The following is a 19680-nucleotide window of genomic DNA, read 5'->3' as shown; positions in this document are numbered from 1 at the left end:
CCAAAACCACAGAGAAACCCTGTCTCGAAAAACCAAAAAAAAAAAAAAAAAATGCATTCTGGGTATCCATTACTTACATTCTAAGTTTCCGAAAGGGTGAATTATGCTCAATTTTTAACCTGCATTTAAAGATGTTTACAAAGACCAAATTTTTTTTACAGTACTTTCTTCTATAACAATAGCCAGGTGATGGTGTTGATTAAATGACCATCTTCATGTACTTTGTAAAATGAATACTTGTAAAATTGACCAGTTGGCTTGTGATCTTAAATCATAAACACACTGAGTAAGAATTCAAGACACACAATCATGGCAACATTTAGAAAACACTTCACAGAACGGTCGGAGAGCTGGCTGAGAGGATTGGAGCGCCGCCTGCAGTGCCCGAGGTTCCAGGTTCGAGTCCCAGGTAAGTCTGTACTGTGTGTGATGTAATGTGTCTGTGTTGTGTGTGTCTGTGTATGAATGTCTCTGTGCTGTGCCTGACTGTGTATGAATGTGACGTCTGCATGCATAATTAATCAGGAAAAAAAAAGAAAACACTTCACAGGTAAAATAAGCCAACTTGTGATCCAGTATGGAGGGTAAAGGACCAAAAAGTAGGTGGTGAGAACCACAGAGAACTCATTTACAGAAACTTGGACTTTAGAAGGAAGCCTTTGCTTTGAGTTTTTTGTTTTGTTTTTTTTTTTTACTTAGAAGCTTTTGGGGTTAACTCGTACACCCAATGGACTGTAACCAGACACTACATTCAGGAGATCCATATACTTCTAACATGCAGACAAACACTCATACACAAAAAATAAAAATAACTATTTTAAAAGCAGATGGGGTCCACGGGCTGTTATCCACTCGCTGCTGCCTTTAGAATGACAACTAATGAATTTAGTCAAGCAAGATTTTTAAACCAAAAACAAGAACTCAGCTTAGTAAAGATATTTTTTTTAGTCTTTTTTGTGTAATTGAATATTTATTCTATTTTATGTGTGTCACAGTGTTAGTATTCAGGCATCTGTACTGGCCTGCCCTTGTGGTCCTTACAGAATATGTCCTCAGCTGCAGCCTTAAGAGTAACCCCTGTGCATGTTCGCTTCATTCCCTTTTAAAAGGTGGGCCTTGCCCACCTCCTGTCTCTTCCCCCACCCCTCTTTCTCTTCTGCCACTCTAATCCCCAGGGAGCAGTCTCTGCCCCCATCTTCTCTCTCCTCTCCCAACAAACCTCCCATGTGAGCCTTGTTGCTTGGCGTGGCTTCCCTTCAGGGCATTTTAAAATGAATCACAGCACAGAGAACCTCAGAGCATCTTTCTCACTTGATGTCTTCCCAACCACTCAACTCATTCCTCACCTACAGCTTCACGACATGGTGGTACTAGCCCACCTTCGTAGCGGCTGCTTAGACTAGGAGAGATGGAACACCTTGGTCAGGATCACTCAGTTCCTAAGTAGAAGAACCAGGAGTTGAGCTCAGGTTTGGGTAGCAACAAACTGTCCCTGTGGTTCAGATGTGGATCTCTGTGAAGGGCTATGGTTGGGGGACTTCTCTCCTACCCGGAGCCAGGGAGGAGCTGTACACTCAGTGAGAGATGTAGCTAGCTACAAGGACAAGGACTTCTCTGCTGCCAAAAGAGTAGCCACAGGGAAGGAGGGAGGAAGGAGGGAGGAAGGGAGGGAAGGAGGGAAGGAGGGAGGGAGGGAAGAAAGGAGAGAGAAAAGGAGGGAGAGACATCAGTATTCCAATCGCAGGCCTGAGGGAACAAAGTGGGCAAGGGTGCTTGCTGTACAAGCATGAGGTCCAGAGTTCAAATCCCGAGACCTGATGAAAAAGCCTATCCTGTAACCCCAGTAATGTGGGGGCAGAGCAGAAAGGAGAGGGTGGCTGGGACTTGCTGGCCAGCCAGCCTAGCTGCATCAGTGAGCTTTAGAGGAATACGGCAGAAAGAAATAGAAGATACCAGACACCCCCTGGCCCTCTCAAACCCCCTCCACTCCTGCACACCCCCCACAGGCACTGCTTCATACGCCACTGATAACACACACTCTTCCGACCACCATCCCTTCTGCTGCCGCCACCCCGAATTGGCCTAGTTTACCCAGAGACCAGAGGACATTGGTGGAGACTCCCAGGATGAGCCCTCCTCCTCTTGGGCAGCAGCCAGGAAAGTGGACAGAGGGACCAGACAGAATAACCACCATGGGGGCTGTATTTATTTTGCAAGAGGAAACTAAATTGCCGTTTTCCAATGCAGCTAGAGCAGCCTCTCCTACTCCCTGGTGTTTTCGTCTCTGTGTCCCAGCATGGACTTTGTGTGGAGACATTTATCCTTTGTCCCCAGGTGACTCTGAGAGGCAGTTATCAGCTTCTGTTGGCAGGCCACCAACCCTCCTTTCACAGGGGCTAAGATACAGACCACTGCCTTCTCTGGGACACAGGGCTGCCTGGCCCTTTTGCCCCTGGTGTTCCTCTGTGGCCTTTGCTAGGCATTTCAGGGCCTTGTGACTTCCCAGGGTCCCTCCACCCTTAGGTTTCACTGACCTAGGCAATAACTTTGTTTCCAGATCCACCCAGGTCCGCTACCCCTTTCCCAGCTCACTCATCTCTGTAGCCTTTCCCAACTTTCATCTTGAACAACAATTTCTTATCTTCTTCTCCCTTCTGGTTCAGTTCCCTCATAATGGGGGCACAATGATATTACTGACGATGACGTCACCCCTCCTCTCGGCACAGCCAATCAGGCCCCTGGCAAAGCTCTCCCCATTTGGAGCTGGCAGTCTTTGATGGCCAGCCTCCAGACTATCACCTCATGATCTAAATAGTTCAAACTGAAGCCCAGGGAGAGACAGGGACCAGGTCAGGGTTAAAGACTTGGGCCTCCTGCCCAACGTACCCTCAACTATACTATGGAAGCAGCTTTGGGGGAATGTGGTCCATGCCCTGAATTGTTTGGGGGACAGTCCAGTGTTTCTTAGTCACCTGACTTCCTCAGTTAGGATAGCATCACCTATGACTAGCAGACTCAGTGATCTTCTTAGGGACATTTTTTAGTGTGACAGCAGAGTAGAGATCACAGAAAGCTACACAAGGTTACAATATAAAAAAAAAAAAACTAGTTGACAGGGAAATACCTGGGCTTCATCTAATAAAACATGCACACACACCAGAAAAACCCATGATACACAAACACAAAAACGTTGGGTGCTATATAAACATATTACGGAGGCTATTCCTTCTGGTCCAATGCTTTTGGAGCTTCTCCTTTCAGCTCACTAGCCCACTCTTATTCTTGAGACAATTTCCCTCCTCCTCCTCGTCCTGCTCCTGCTCCTGCTCCTGCTCCTGCTCCTCCTCCTCCTCCTCTTCCTACTCCTCCTCCATCTTCTCCTCCTCTTCTTCCTCCTTTTCCTCCTCTTCCTCCTCCTTCTCTTCTTCTCCTTCTCCTCTTCCTTCTTCTTCTTTGACTTTTTGAGACAGGACTTCTCTGCGTGGCCTTGCCTGTCCTGGAATTTACTCTGTAGACCAGGCTGACCTTGAACTCCCAGAGATCCGCCTGCCTCTGCCTGAGTGCTGGGATTAAAGGCGTGCGCCACTAAGTTTTATCCCTCTTAGTAAATAGCTTCTATGGCTGTTTCTAGCCACATGTCCCTGGTGCAATCTTTTGTCTCAGGACACAAGAGCCCGGAATCTGGTACCCTGTAGAAGGCACCAGCTCCATGGACTCACAGAGAGCAATAAAGAATCCAGAACTGTTAAACACACAGGCTTTTCTCTTCAACAAGAGGGATGTGTATGCCTGTTTTCCATCCAGAAGGCTGGGAGTGGATATGTTGATAACCTTGTAACCTTTATTATCTGTAGAGCCAAGCCTCAGCCGGATCACCTATTCTTATGAAAGAGGTTCAGTGTAGCACCTGCCATGTTGTTTTTCTCTCAAATTTTAAGAAAATTGTTCTCAAGCTTTTTTTTTTTTTCCTGTGTCTGTTCCTAAATTCTCTTACCAAACTATAGACCCACAAAGGGAGCCCTGATTTCCCCCAATAACAATAGGAACGCCTGCCAACATCTCCTATATACAATCTGCATTGAGTTAAACTTTATCTTTGCCAAACTAATGTCCAGCCAGAGCTTCAGAGAGGGGGCTTCTTTGGAAATGGGGTGTAAGCAAGTGTAATCGGCTAAGATGAACTCGGATAGGATTGTGATGGGCCCTGGTCTGCTGTTTGGTGCTCTTATATGGAAAGACATAGAGATAGAGAGGGAAAGACAGCCCTGGGAAAGCGGGGGGTTACAGACGCTGCATCTCCAAGCCGAGGAAGATGAGCAGGAGTGGTGACCTGTAGAAACTAGAACAGAAGCAAGCAGTGTTCCTGTGAGCTTTGGAGGAGTGTGATCTTTTCGCATCTGCATTTCAGGCCCCGACTTCCTGAACTAGGAGAGAATGCATTTCTGCTGCTCTAAGCCATCTGGATTACAGGGTTTTGGTTATAGCAGCTGTAGTAATAAACATACAGTTCACCTTAGAGGAAGCTTTCTGGTATTAGGAGAAATGCCTGCTTGTGGCTGCCTGCCAACTAGCTTTTCCTCCTTTAACGAAAGGGGCAAATCCTTGCTTGTGTTTAGGTGTCCCTGAATGGCCCCATTTTGGGGTTCCCACTCATGCCTGCTTTAGTGCAGATGCTTCTATGTGCTATGAAGTAGCCCCCCGTTACCCTCCCCCAATACTGTACTCCTTGAGAGCAGGAGGGCTTTCCTGCAGCGTCCAGTCCGGATCTGGAGCCAGGGGACTCCCGGCAAACCCACTTGGGTTACATTCATCTCTTGAGGCTGAGGCTGCAGAATGGGCATTGGGACTAGCAGTCATCTCCGGTTCAGGGTCTGGATTTGTGCTGGGAACACCCATTTGCTCCAAAGTGTCCCTTTAAAGACAGTGAGGAGGTTTTCTGGGGGCCTAGAAGTCCTGAGCCCATTGGCTAGACCTTCTGGGAGAACCGGGGTCGATTTGCATAAAAATGAAGTCTGGCTTCATTGAAATTCTCCTCATCTTGAGTACAGGGAAACCAGGAAGAAAAGGAAAGTTTTCGTCCTGAGCAACTTCACTGTCTAGGGACATTCTGAGCTTCTGAAAATAGAGAGGAAATGGGGCCCTCTGGGTCAATCCAGGCACCGCCTACCCCTACCCCATGCCCGCCCCCACTGCCCCACTCAAGGCCAACCTCTCACTGTGGGAGACCGGCGCTGAACAGCGCTGTCTTTGGTGAATTCCCACAGCGGATGCCACGCGGTCCTGAAGCAGGATACTGCTGCCTGACCAGGGACTCCAACATGCCCGACAGCAGAGATGCCCAGCAGCAAGGTGCCTTGGGGACCACCCAAAACAGCTCCCAAACCAGGTGAGTCCAAGTCAGGTCTCAGCACATGGAGCTTGAAGCCCGGCCGAGTTCATTCTGTTACAGGGGCCGGGCAAGCGACTTATCTTTCTGAGCCTTGGTTTCTTTCCCTGATCCCTGTGATGGAAAAGGAACGAGTTAGGGACGCTTGTCCTTTGGAATGCCATTTAATGTGTCTGTTTTTTCTGGTAGCCATAGAGGCTTGATTGAGGAACTAGTTACACTGCCATTAAAAAAGGTTTCAGTCAACAGGCATGTCCCTCTGTCTCCCGGGGTTGGCGGGTGAAGTGGCACATAGCATATGGGGGTCAATGGCCGATAAGTTCAGGGAAGTGCCCATGATCCCAGCCTCAGCCTGCTGAATGACCTTGGCAAGTCCCTGGCCCTCTTTGTCAGTACATGACCAGTGGCTGAAGTTGTCCAAAGCCACTGATTTGGAGGAACTGCATCTATGCCCCATGAAGGAAAGAAATAGGCAGAACACAGAATAGAGGAAGACAAGGGCTCAGGCTCAGCAGTGTGCTAAGTGGTTGGATTGTATACAGGGGAGCTCAAGGCTAAGTGCCAAGGGCTGGGTCCTTGGTAGTAAGTGCAGATCCTGCAAGGATATGGGTTCCAAGAACATGGCCACTGTCCTCATAAGGGCTATGCAGAAAGAAAGGTAGGGTGGATGGGAGGATGTGTTGATCTGTCCCTTAAGGTCCTTGAAACAAATTCATCAGCCACAAGCAGTACCCTTCCCTGTGTAAGGGATGCAAGTATAGGGGAACAGTTGTGGCCTTGGACATGGGCTGTTGGCACAGAAAGGTCTAGGCCCTGGAGGCTCTGGGTACAATCTCTCTTGAGCTCAAAGAGCAGGGGCTAGCACACCATCCCAAGTGATGCTCATAGATTCCTGGGAAGCTCAGACCTTGAAAAATGAAGAACAGTGTCTGCTGGTTTTCAAAGTCCCCTGTCCCACTAAATGAAGGGTGAGTAGGGTCAGTAAGCCCAGTTTTTGCTGAAGTCCATATGTCAGGTCCAAATTGACAGGGACTTGGCCACCAGGGAGAAAGCTGGGCACCTGAGCTGATAGGCCCTGAGTCTGCTTCATTGATAATACTGAGATGGTCAAACCTGGGGGCCGTCTCCAGCCTTGGCAGGAAGGACTCTGTTATGGGAGCGAGCACAGGCTCAGGGCTTGCAGGACAGACAAGGATTCCACCGCTTTCTCACTGAGCAACTTGGGATAAGTTGTTGAACCTCTCTGAGTTTTAGTGTTTCCCTCTGTGCAACTGAAGATGAACAGCCTGACTTCCCTTGACCTTGATCATGTTTGACAACGTCTTCAGGGCTGCAGGCTCACACACCACAGACACACAAACCCCAGGGCAGTGGCCAGGGCAGGCTGCAAAACTCATGGCTTGGGCTCTGGTCCGGCTAGACTCCTGACTCACTCTACGACTCAAGGCAAGACATACCGTCTCTGAGCCTCAGTTTCCCCATCTGTCTGGCAGGGCAGGCGAAGGTACCCCAGCAGTCTTGCAGTGTAGCTACGAGGAAAGACCATTGGTTCCTTACTGGAGTTAGCAAAGCTCCATATCTGTGGCCAGGGACAGCTGCTCTTGTGGTAAGGATGGTTCCAGAAACCTCCCATAAGTTGAAAGACCCTTGCTTCCTCTTTCCTCCCTCATACTGCAGAAGGGTTGGCTGGCCAGTGGAGGAACAGGTATTGGGCAGCCAAGGGGTGCCTAGAACTGGTGTACCTCTCGAGACTGAGGCTATAGAGTATGCTATCTTTATTGAGCATGCCCTGAGCCATTAGGTCTCAGTCATATCAAGTCCCAGGTCTGGTAGAAACACCCCAATGAAAGGAAGTCCTTGAGAAAGGGACAATTGGTCTCAGGTTTGAAAGGCTATGGTCCCAGGGTGGTAGCAGGGGCAGTGTGTTTGTGCAGAAGTGGCCATCAGACCACCTGGCTGGGGCCAGGCTAACTCATGGTCTGGAGAGTCTGATGTGTTCTATTGTGGCCTAGGGCAGCCAGCCAGAGAGGAGGAGGAAACAGGTGGCTGCATCCCTTCATCCTTCCAAGGCTCCAGAGCCACTGGTGGCAGTTAGCAGTCTATGGCAAGTAAGGAATGGCTCCGGTGGTGGCCACAAAGGAACTGAATGTGAGGTAGCCAGGGGAAGTGAAGCAGAAAATTGGTCTGTAGGATTGCTGGCTCTAAACTGCCCACACTCACCCTGAGCGGCCTGCTACTGTCTTAGCTCTGCCTGACAGAAGCCGGGTATGGAGAGGAACACCTCCCACCCCCGAGAGCCCATGATGGAAGACAGTCCAGGACGCTGCAGCAAGCTAGGCAAGAGATGCTGTCCTCACAGATAAAGCTTGCCAACGGTGGCAGGGAGGGGTCAATCCATCTCACCGGCATGATGGCTTAAGAGGAACAACCACAGGGAAATGTTACCAAAAGCACAAGTGTCCTTGGCATTGGGAACACACAGAGCCTTCCAGTTCTGGAGATTCTCCCGACTCCCACTGCCCACTTCGCATAGTACAGAAGTATGGCTGCTCTTTCTTTTCCTCGTGCTTTGATATCTCTATTGTTTTCCTCTGTTCTATAATATGCCCATTCATAACTCAACATCACATATTGTCAGATCTCCAGGAATTGCACTAAACACAAGAGAATGTCATAGACGACAAAACAAGCCTCTGCCTTAAGGAGTTTACACACCAGCCAAGAAGGCAAACATTAGTAAATAATTATGCCATGAGTCATTAAACTTACAGTTTAATGATAGGCATCAAAAAGGAATTTTAAAATGTGTGAAGAAAAATGCTAGTGTGTGTGTGTGTGCATGTACGTGCATTTGTGCATGTGTATAAGTGCATGTGTGTGCCTGTGTGTGTACATGTGTGTCTGTTTGTGTACATGGATGTTTGTGTGTGTGAGGGCGTGTGTACATGTGTGCATCTGTTTGTGTACGTGTGTGTATGTGCATGTGTGTGCACATATGTGTGTGCGTGTGTATCCGTGTGTGTGTGTGTGTGGTGGGGAGGGGAGGGGACTGGTGAGATGGCTTAGCCAGAAGAGTTGCCTGCCACCAAGCCTAACAATTTGAGTTCAATCCCTACTGCAAGTTGCCCTCTGACCCCCGCATGCACATCCCCTTAAACACACAAATATTTTTTTTTTAATGTAGTAAAAGAAAAGAAAGGAAAAAATATCCAGGGCCAGAGAATTATACACTTCAAATGGTAAAAATGTTAACTTTTAGGCTATATTTATTTTATCATAATAAAATAATTTTAAAGTTAGTAATGTAAAAAGAAATGGAGATAATATAATAGAGATCTGACTTTGTCTTGGAGACTAAAGGAGTCTTTAAACCTGAGGCCTGAGCCTGGCGGTGGTGGCACGTGCCTTTAATCCCAGCACTAGGGAGGCAGAGGCAGGCGGATCTCTGTGAGTTCGAGGCCAGCCTGGTCTACAAGAGCTAGTTCCAGGACAGCTCCAAAGCTACAGAGAAACCCTGTCTTAAAACACCAAACAACAACAACAACAAAATCCGAGACCTGAAAGGTAAGCAGAATTTCATTGGGGAAAGAGCTCTATAGGAAAGGATGGGAAGGACCTTGGTGTTCAAGGCCAGTGGGCACAGGACAGAGTTGGGACTGTAATGGCCACAGGAAGTCAAGGTATTGGTGTCAGAGTATCCAAAGGGCAGGACCTATCTGGAAAGTCAGAGTCCCTGAGGCAAACTGGGCCTGGTCCCAGATATATGACATTCAATCTGGGTATCTTCAGACTAACCCACGTCAGCCCTGGGTCCTTGCAGTGTTGTCGATTGTTAGCCAGGGGCAGCAGAGGCCAAGCTGGCTCAAAGCCAAGGATTGGAACCCAAGCTAATAGCTGTGTCCCCAGGTAAACCCTTTTAAATGACATATGCCCTCCCAGGTCGGTGGGTTCTTTCAGGTCATAGTCTTACCCATTCGGCTACTACACCAACACAGAAACAATTTACTTCAATCTACTCTGACTTGAATCCCTCTGGGGAAGGAGAGTTTGTTACTTAATTTCATCACCTCTGTAAAGGACAGCAGTGGGAAGAGAGAGTTCTGTTAAACACCCAATCCTTCAAGAGACCCCCGTGTTGCAGAAAGGATGAAAGAGCCAGACAGTGAGGCTGTGGGGCTGTGGAGCTGTGGAAAGCTACCCTCTAGGCATTGAGTGCTTGCCACACTCATGAACTCAGAGCAACTGGGAGGACCAGCACAGGACTGAACCCTTCAACAAGCAGACACCGCTGAGGGGCGGGGCCCATGGGGTCTGGCCCCTCCTCCAGGGTGATTGGCAGCTGATGATGAGGGAGGGGCCCATGGGGGTCTGGCCCCTCCTCCAGGTGTTATTGGCAGCTGATGATGAGGGAGGGGCCCATGGGGGTCTGGCCCCTCCTCCAGGGTGATTGGCAGCTGTCTGTTGTTGCAGGAGTGGGAGTCATTGTCCTTAGTGGTCCTCCACTGTCTTTAGTGGCTAGTTGTCTATGCTGCCACCATGTCCGTGTATGCAGCCCTGCCTAAACTCCGTGGACCACAAAACCAAATTCATGGCAGTGCGGGGCTGGAGTGATGGCTCAGTGGTTAAGAGCTCACCTGCTCCTGCAGTGGTTCTAGCTCAGTTACCTGTCCATGGCATAACTGCAGTTTCTGGCCACCACAGGCACTAGTACGTGCGCACTCCACCCCAACGCTCACTTGATTGAAAGAAATAAACATAAACCTTTAAAGAATAAGAGTGGGAGGAAGGAGCACCTGATGAGAAGAGAGACTTTGGGCAAGGAATGAGGATAAGCTAGGCCAGAATGTATTATTTTTTTAATATTTACTTATTTATTATGTATACAATATTCTGTCTTGCGTGTACGGCTGAAGGCCAGAAGAGGGCACCAGACCCCATTACAGATGGTCGTGAGCCACCATGTGGTTGCTGGGAATTGAACTCAGGACCTTTGGAAGAGCAGGCAATGCTCTTAACCACTGAGCCATCTCTCCAGCCCCCAGAATGTATGATATATATGAAATTTCCAAGGAATAAATTCATTTTAAAAATTAACAAATTGAAGTAGTTAATTAAAAGAGAAGAAGAGTCTCCTGGATTCTTTGTTGTGACTCCTGACAGAGGCTTGTGTGGAAGATGCTCACAGAGAGCTGGGAAACTCTGAAGGCCACGATCACAGGAGAGACATGTAGGCCTGGCTCTCTGAGCTTCCACTTGCAGAATGTCCGTCTGAAGAGTTGAGTAGGTGGATGGGGTTTTATTAACGGAGGCAAATGTTTCCTACCGTGAAACATACTGACCTATAGGTGATGACTTCAGTGTGCACACCATATGATCAACAACCCAACTTTAATATGGAAAATACTCATCATTCCAGAAAAATCCTTCACGTCCCCCCATTTCTCTAGCCATTCTTGAATGTCATGTGTGTAAGTCACTCCACACAGATTGTGCCCTTTTGTGCCTGGCTCTTGTCACATTTTATGCCGGAGAGGCCATCCATGTCATTAAGTGTTTCTGTAGTACATTGTTTATTCTTTGGATTGTCAAGCACATCTCTGCTTCCTTGTGTAGATACCACAATGTGTTTATTCTCCATTCTGCCAAGGGTCATTTGAGTTCTTGTTTTATTTGATGTATGTCACACTACCACCAACAATAACTTGAACTGCTGTAACCTCTTTCAGAACATACGTAATTGTATTTCGAGTTCTCTTGGTAACACAAAATATTCTTTCTGTCCTGAGCTCCTTAATCATATCCATACCCCACCCACCAAAAGTAAAGTAAAAAGCCATATTCACAAGTTGCCAGTGATAAGGATGTGTGTTATTATACTGGCATTGGCTGGAGACCTTAGTTCTTTGCCAATGGCCCTCTCTGTGAGCTACTTGAGTGTCCTCACCACGTGGTGGTGGGTCAGCAGGGCTACTAGGGATGTTTGAGAGTCATGGCTCACATATCTGGAGCCTGTGCTGGGGACACGCAGTATGCCGAGTGTTCTAGGACTCTTCAGCATATATGTATTTCTATGTGTCTTCCCTGAATGATGTCACCAACATGCCTTCGAGGTAGGCAGATTTCTGACATGATGGGTCAGGGATCCACAATCACCTACTTTGAGAGTTAGGTGGAGACTTTGCTTTTTCTGACCCAGCCTTGGAAGCTAGGCACTTCCCTACAATGTTAGGAGCCAGGCATTGGGCTAGCACTTATTAAGGGGTGTGGGTGGGATTAATCAGACTTCACCAACTGATGGAAACAGTGTTGTGAATGTGCAGGATGGCCAAGCATGGTGACACGTGCTTATACTTCCAACACTCAGGAGGATGAGGCATGAGGATTGTAAGTTCAAGCCAGGCTGGGCTACACAGGGAGACCCAATCTCGAAAAAGAATTTGCAAACATGATTTCAACCTATTACAGCAGCTTTTGTAAGAAATGTTTCCGTCTTTCATTTGTGGAAAAAAAAATGCCGTTATTTTACCTTCCTTTTAAAGGTGAAGAAAATTCTGGCTTGCATCCAAGGATTTGTTATAGCCATACTGACATCTCTATGGCTTCCATGGCAAGCGGCCAGTCACTTCTGCCTTCTTCCTTTTGTTAATGCGTCCTCCCCCCACCCCCCACAACCCTCCATTTCTTTTAAAATATTGTCTTTGCCTGCACCCATCAGCATTTTGATGCCTTTAATCTGATTTGTCTCTGCTGATGATGTACAGCCTATTGTGAGTGACCTCTGTCTCTGCTGATGTACAGCCTATTGTGAGTGACCTCTTAGCGGCTGTGTTTTCATGACTCAGTCATCATGTAGCGTGTATTATTGTCTCCTTCTGTCTGTGTGTTTGTGCACGAGGGGGGCTGAGACAGGGTCTAGACCACTGTGCCACCCAGGCTGGCTTTGAACCCAAAGCAATTCTCTAACCACAGCCTCCCAAGTGTCAGATTAAAGGTGTGGTAGCTTTTCATTTCTTTTATGCCTAATTAATATTTCTTTATATGTCACAACTTGCTTACCCCTTCATCCATTGATGGGCACGTGGGTGTTATATAACCATCAGGCTGAGAATGTTCAGTTTTGGTGTCAACATCTCTTTTCATTTCTCCTGGGTATATGCCTATGAGGGAGTTGTTAGGTCATATGAAATTCATTTCATAACCTTTTAAAATTTTATTTTCCTGTTTGAGACAGGGTGTCATTATGTACCCTTGGCTAGCCTAGAGCTTTCTATGTAGACTAAGCTGTCCTCGAATTCAGAGATCTGCCTGCCTCAGTCTTCCAGATTTGGGGGTTAAAGGAGTGCACCCCATACCCAGCTCAACAGATAATCTTCGAGAAGCCAGAAGAAACTGTCCTCTGAGCAGTTGCAAGGGCTCCAGCGTTTCCATACCATTGCCAACTCCCTTGACTTTGGGGATTACCACAACCCTGGCAGGTGTAAGCTGTTACTTCATATGGTTTTGATTTGTGTGTCCCGGTGACTGAGACGTTGAGTAACCTCTAAAGAGCCTATTGTCTTCTTCAGAAAGATGTCTTTTCAATTCCCCTTTGTCAATATTGTTCATTATTGAGTGATAAGTGTTTATTTACATATTCTAAACACAACTCTCTTTACCACCATCTGATTTGGAAGTAGTTCCTCTAACTTTCTGGGTTAGCTTTTCGGGTTCTTGATTGTGTCCCCTGAAGCTCGGATATAGTTCTAATTTTGATCACAACCAACTTATCGGTTTTTCTTTTGTTGTTTATATCTTCAGTACCGTGTGTGAGAAATCTTTGCCTAAGTCACAGTTACAAGATTTACTTCTTCCAGTGTTTTTACAGACTTAGATTTTCATTAAGTAATTGAATTCACATTGAATTAGATCAAATAATGTATATTGGTTTGTTTCCTTTTGAGCTTCTGTTTTGCGGCTGGCAGGGGAAGAGCTTTGCCTTCATCTTCCTCAGCCACCTCAGCTTGCTGGAAAGACCCTTCTCTCTCTGTTGGGTCGTCTCATCTTAGTGAAGATTGGTTCGCTGTGAACTTACAAGAAACTGGAACTCGTTTCTGAGTTTTACTCCACTGTACTTGTCAATGTGCCCACAAAACACACCAGCACAAGGGGAGATCCCTCTACATGGGCTCACACAGCATGTACCCACATACATCACAACACACACATACAGATGCCCAGCGATCAGCACAAAATGTATACACATCATACATATACCCAGACAGACCGACTGAGAGACAGACAGAAAGACAGACAGACAGAAACGCACACAATGTTTGGTGACTACTTTTTTCCCTCTTTATTTCTCCAGTTTGTCTTAATAACTGCTACGAAGCCCTGGTACCTTCATTTCTATATCTGTGTCAGACCAGGGGTTGTTTCTCTCTCTGTCTTTCCCCCTTGATTGTGCATATTTTCAGATGTCTAGTCTTTCTTGGCTGCATGGTCAATATTATGAATTGGGTGTTAGAAGGATTAAGACTATGTTACTTTGAAGACTCTACCAACACAAACATAATAAACCCGTTCCTTAGCCACCATGTCTGCTGTTCTGCGTCAGTTGTTTCTAGGAAATCCCATGTTACTAAGACATAGTATGGAACTGGAGGCTTCATGGAGTGGGGGCCGGGGTATATAGCTCAGGGCAGAGATTACCCAGCATGCACAAGTGAATTATTCAGCTTTATTCTATTCCCAACACCAGAAAACAAAATAAAAACAAAAACGTGAACCCTGGAGTCTGCTCACCAGGGTCCCAGATGACCCCATCACTAGCTGCGCAACTTTCAGGGATTTACTTCCTCTCATAGTGCTTCCATTTCCTCATAAGATGGGGCCACAGTCGGTCAAGACAGCAAAATGAGCAAGACCTGTAAAGTAGCTGGAACATTATCTGGCATCTTCCAGATTCCCTTCTGCTGCTGTGACACTCCAACTACCCCACAGCAGAGCCCCTTGCCAGCCAAGGCCCAAGAAGTACAGACTATGGTCGTGTGTCACATCTTTCTTCTTTGGCCGGTGTGTCCCCAGAGCAGCGGCCGTCATTGGCACACGCCTGGGTGGCCTGGTGGAAGTCTTCTCTACACAGTGAGGATCTAGGACTGGAGGGCCAAGCAGTGTGTTTCCCTCCTCTCATATCCCTGGGAGAGAAGCAGAGACTCCTCTTTGACCAGAGCTGGGATTTACAACCTACTTATCTAATCCAGTTGTATTCTGTAGCTGGGGCAGCCGAGGCCCCCAGGGGAAAAAGAACACAGTCAGAAACATGCATGCAGCACTTCAAATAAAAATGGCAGTCAGTGGTTTTCAAGTCATTTTTGGGCTAGAACTCTGTCAACTTTGAGCTTCACACCGCCTCCCCAGTGATCATCAGACCTACCAGTTGTATCCTTGATGCCACGTAAGAGGTGGTTAAGGGGCTGAGGCATTTGCAGCCACGCCTGAAAAGCTAAGTTTGATCCCTTGAGTCAACATAGTAGAACAAGAGAACCAACCCCTGCAAATGTTCAGACAACCCATTCAGACTGTTTTCTGACCTCCACACACACACAAATAAATAAATAAATAAACAAACAAACAAACAAAATAAATAAATAAATAAAATTTGGGATTTGAGAAAAAAAGAAGGCGGCTTCATTAGGATTTCAGAACTTGAATTCTGACCTTTCTTATTGTCCACAACACTTGTCACAGCCCTGATATTTGATGCACAGTCGGGAATGGGGACAGAAGATGCTGAGATGCCCCATTCCCTACTGGCCTTCTTGTCCCTGCCCTGTCCCATTCCAATCACCTGGAGGGCCCAGCACTTCCGGGATATCTGGCTGACTAAGGACGTGAGCTCTGAGCCCACCTCTCTGAAGTCTATGTCTGAGTGTGTTTCTTCGTCTGTAGGATTCCGACAGCAGCAGTGTTTCACTGAGCTGTTGTGAGGATGGACGTTTCCACACAGATGGAACGGAAAGCATTGCACAATAACCAGTACGTGCCCCATACAGGAAAATCAAGAGCACATACCGTTCCTATTCCTATGTTTTCCCTGCACTCTCGGGCACGGGATCCTGGCAACACGCAAACGCGTAGCCTTATCTCTACTTAGAATGGCAGACTTCTAGCGCAGGCCCTTGATTGTCAAACACAGTCTTGAAACTGGGAGGCCCTTTATCTGTGACATCTCAAAATATGGAGTACCAGAGGAGAACCAGCAGTTGTCTGAAGTCACACAATCAAGGCAAAAATCCAAAGATTAGTGTCCAGAGAACTCTGCCTTGGGCTTGACCAATTTGCTAGCCAACTCCTTTGAGAGACTGTCATAGAACTTGATGATTGGTATATTTATTTCCTTACGCGGACAATGGGATTTGGTTTGCCAAGGTTGAACACTCAGTCTAGGTACTGCCAGCTGGGTTAAGAGTAAACTGGCTAGATGGCTGCCCCACCCATCAAGATGGGAGCCAAGGCTTAGGGAGGAGGAATTGTTGTGGGTGAGGTCCCTCAGTAAACAACCCACTCCTGTTGGGACTCAGTCAGTCAAGGGCCCCACGATCTCTGCTCCAATCCGTTCCTTCTGGTGGCTCTGAGCATATGCTAGATCATGAATACCTTACCCTAATGCTTTTCTAGAGATTTCATATACCCGGCAGATCTTTACTTTGGCCCAAGGCCCCACCCATGAACTGGGAGCTAAGACCAGATGGTCCACAGACTATATCTATTACCCATAGTAGCTTCCCCTGCCCTACCCCCATGGCTTCACATGAAATAATCTTACCTTCAGCCCTCCTCCATGGTCTCTCTTTGCCCTCCCCAAAGCTGGCACTGATGACACCCCTCACCAACGAGTAGCCTTGAACACATGCATGCCCACCGGCCATCAAGCGCACACTATCTCTAATGTACATCCAGTTTGCTCACCTCTGCCCACACAGCCCACATGCCACCTGGCACACAGAAGGCATTAAATCAACTCCGGGATAGGAGGAAGGACCCCCCGCCCCCCAGAAGCTATCAATCACTGGGACAGGGAGAGATTATTTCCAACTCTGGGAGTAAGGACTGAGTTCACATTTCAGTTTCCTAGCGATTGCTAGTCCTCAAATACTAACTAAATGCCTTGGATTAGCTAGCCAGCTCCAGGAAAAAATGTGACAGCAGGGGGTCCCTCTCGGAGTTCTTCTTGGAATATGTGGGGCTTGGAGGAGTAGGGCTCAGGAGGAGGAGGCCTGCTGATGGGTTTTACAAAGGATTGGAAAGGGGCTTACATAGTTCCCAAGTTCCCTGAACCTCATCAGTTTGGAAACTATATCCAGCCATCCAGAGGGCCTAGAAACTTAGGGATGAGACTACCTTTGCCTTCAAGTGTAGATGTTACCACCCCTTCCCCTCAGCCAGTAGGACCCAGTGCTGATTCCAAGCGTGAAGCCCCTACTCAGCCAGCACTGGGGAGAAGAGGGGAGCTCTCTCATCACCTCTCCTGGTGGGAGGAAAGTCTGAAAGCCTTTCATATGACTGGGCCTGGATTTCTGGGGTCACACAGTCTTCTCAAATAGGAAGAGTGCTTCTGATTGCAGAAGCCTATGGATGGAATGAGCAGTGGATTTCTAGAAGGCTCTTTTGCGAAACAGGGTTTCTCTGTAGCTTTGAGGCCTCTTCTGAAACTAGCTCTTGTAGACCATGCTGGCCTCAGAGTCACAGAGATCCACCTGCCTCTGCCCCCCAGGTGCTGGGATTAATGGTGTGTGCCACCACTGCCTGGCTAGAAGGCTCTCAAAATGGCTCATCCACCAGGTTTCAGAGCAAAGTGTGAAATGACCTGGATGTCACAAGGTGGAGCAGTGGGCAGGGGCTACTTGGGAAAGAAGCTGCTCAGGAGTGAAAACAGGGTAAAGGTCAAAATTATCTTGAAGATGGGGTGCTAGTAGCTCTCTGTCACCCAAGTCAGTAGAGGACCTACCAACAAGTCCTTGTCCCAATTGCTGTCTCTGTGCCCTGCATGTGAGTTAAACTAGGATTTGAGATCTCCCCTCATGCTGGCTGGGGTGCCTCTAGCCTCTCGTCTCAGCTTGGGAGCAGTTTGGGATTGGAGTTTAGCTCCCAGGGAATAATTAAAGATGAAGATATGAGTGAATTTCTCAAAAGAGGCAAGAAACAGAGAAATCTAAGGAGAAGCCAGAAGGAGAGGTGGGCAGAGGTTCTCCTAGTTTTAGAGAGTACTAAAGAAGCCATGGCAGCTGCAAACTCACTAGTGTTGCGGGGTGGGGAGTGTCTTTAGAAACCCGAGGCAAGGTCCGTGGATGAGGGTTGTCCGAGGTAGGTTGGATAGAATGGTTGAATTTGTGTTGCAAGTGCTGGATAAACCTGTGTCCTGGCATCCTGGCTTCAGAGCCAGCTGTGGGGAGCCAGTTTAAACACGCTGGCTCTGCCTCTTGCTGGCTGTGTAACATGTAGCAAGTCTAGCACTCCCTGAGCCCCCATTCGCTCATCCGGAAAATGGGGATATTAATAACATTGACATTGCAAGGTGGAACAGTGGACACAGGAACCCCAGCCCGTCTGACAAGGCATGTGTACATAGAAACCATAAAAATGGACCCCCCCCCAAAAAAACAAATTGAACAAACAAGTCAATCTTCTGGTCCAGCCCCAGAGGCCCCCAGGGTGGGCTCTGTCAGGTACATGGCCCAGTAGCAGAAGTAATTTCTCCAAGGCTCTGTTAGGGATCGCAGTCAACGAGCCATCTCTAGTACTGCACTGGCAAGTCCCTGTCCTGCTTCCCACCCCGCTTATGTAAGAGCCATAAGCTGGGTCCTATGCCATGTAGGTCAGAGGTACCTGGGGCCACACCTTGCCAGGAGCCCCAAGGCGGGCTGGGGCGGGTCCCCACTCATGCCCAGCCCTTGTGGCTCATCACCCGGAACCTGGGCCACTGCGGCAGCCAGTTCTCAGATTCATCATGCCATAGCTGCAGGAGCAGGGGGTGTTTAGCCCTGAGCCTGCCGCCACAAAGAAAAGGAAGGTGAGCGGGGAGTTTGGGGCCGAGCTTGCTAGGCAAGTCCTCTGCTGTGACTATTCTGTGGGGGTCATGGGGAGGTGGGGAGTAAGGACTGGAGAGAGCTGTCAGAGGTTTCATCTTTGAAACAAGGCAGTCCATATAGACCAAAGGGAAGCTGGGATGTGAGGTCTGGTGTACAAGATAACAGGGTGGCAAAGTATGGGCTTGGCCTTCTTTAGGGAGCCCCAACATGTCTTTGGGGTTTTTAAGGTGCAGGGTGGTGCTGAGGTAACACCTCCATTAAGAACTTTCTTAGGATGTCTGGAAGTTGGTTTTCCCCTTGTCTCTGGACAGAGACGAACATTTCAAATACCAGAGACTTGGGCAGTGGGCAGAGTCTTTGCAAAGTAGGAGTCCTGGAAATCTGATAGATTGACTCTTGCAGGTGAGCAATTGGCTCTAGGGAATATTGAGCCCAGAGCCTCAAGGAGGCCACCAACTGTGAGCTTGTGTTGTTCCCAGACTGAAGGGATGTGTGGGTTTAGAAGGCAGTAAACTACAGTCAGGTGCCCAGCCCCAGGAGCGGTGAGTCATGCCTCAAAGAAGGACAACTGCCCCTGCCCTGCTAGGCCTGGGCAGTGACTCACACTGTGTCTCTGTTGCAGGGCGGTCGAGTTGGGCCTCTCTGGGGCTGCGGTGGCTTTCCCCAGGGGACGCTGTGACAAGCCCTCTGAGGTTCTCGCTCTCTCCCTGGTGAGCTCGAGGGGTGCAGCCACCCCACAGGGACCATGCCAGAGGTGCTGCTTCTCAGGTCTGCCAGCTCCATCCTGAGGACTGTGTAAGGAACCAGGGTCCCACCATCCTCCTGCTTCCTGCCCGTCACCATCTCCCATGGGGGAGTACTTAGCACAGTACCTGAGTCCCGGACCTGGGTTTAAGACTTGTCACCCTGTTCATTCCCCTTCTTGCTGTCGCCAGGGATGGAGGCAGATGATTCTGCACTGAGCGCTTTTTCTACATCATCTTCTCACGATAGCATAGGATATGGGTTAGAAAATAGCTCAGATGCTGGGCGGTGGTGGCGCACGCCTTTAATCCCAGCACTCGGGAGGCAGAGGCAGGCAGATCTCTGTGAGTTCTAGGCCAGCCTGGTCTACAAGAGCTAGTGCCAGGACAGGCTCCAAAGCTACAGAGAAACCCTGTCTTGAAAAAAAAAACTAAACAGAAAAAAGAAAACAGCTCAGAGACACACGGCGATTTGACCATA

At 48.2% G+C, this 19680-nt stretch overlaps 1 protein-coding gene across 2 annotated transcripts in view; it reads left to right on the top strand.

Annotated features, from left to right (window-relative positions):
- Positions 1-5097: 5097 nt before the first annotated feature.
- Positions 5098-19680, top strand: part of Acsbg1 (acyl-CoA synthetase bubblegum family member 1) — a 60398-nt gene continuing 45815 nt past the window's right edge. Inside the window, exon 1 of one of the 2 annotated variants that reach the window (XM_026779297.1) lies at positions 5098-5386. In XM_026779297.1, the coding sequence (XP_026635098.1) occupies positions 5133-5386 (254 nt within the window). In that variant the 5' untranslated portion in view covers positions 5098-5132. The remainder of the gene's footprint in view (positions 5387-19680) is intronic. The other variant, XM_005347375.2, reaches the window with a different exon arrangement.

Source organism: Microtus ochrogaster, chromosome 5 (assembly GCF_000317375.1).
Source record: "Microtus ochrogaster isolate Prairie Vole_2 chromosome 5, MicOch1.0, whole genome shotgun sequence".
Classification (NCBI taxonomy): Eukaryota; Metazoa; Chordata; class Mammalia; order Rodentia; family Cricetidae; genus Microtus; species Microtus ochrogaster.
This window is presented reverse-complemented; position numbering and strand designations above follow the sequence as displayed.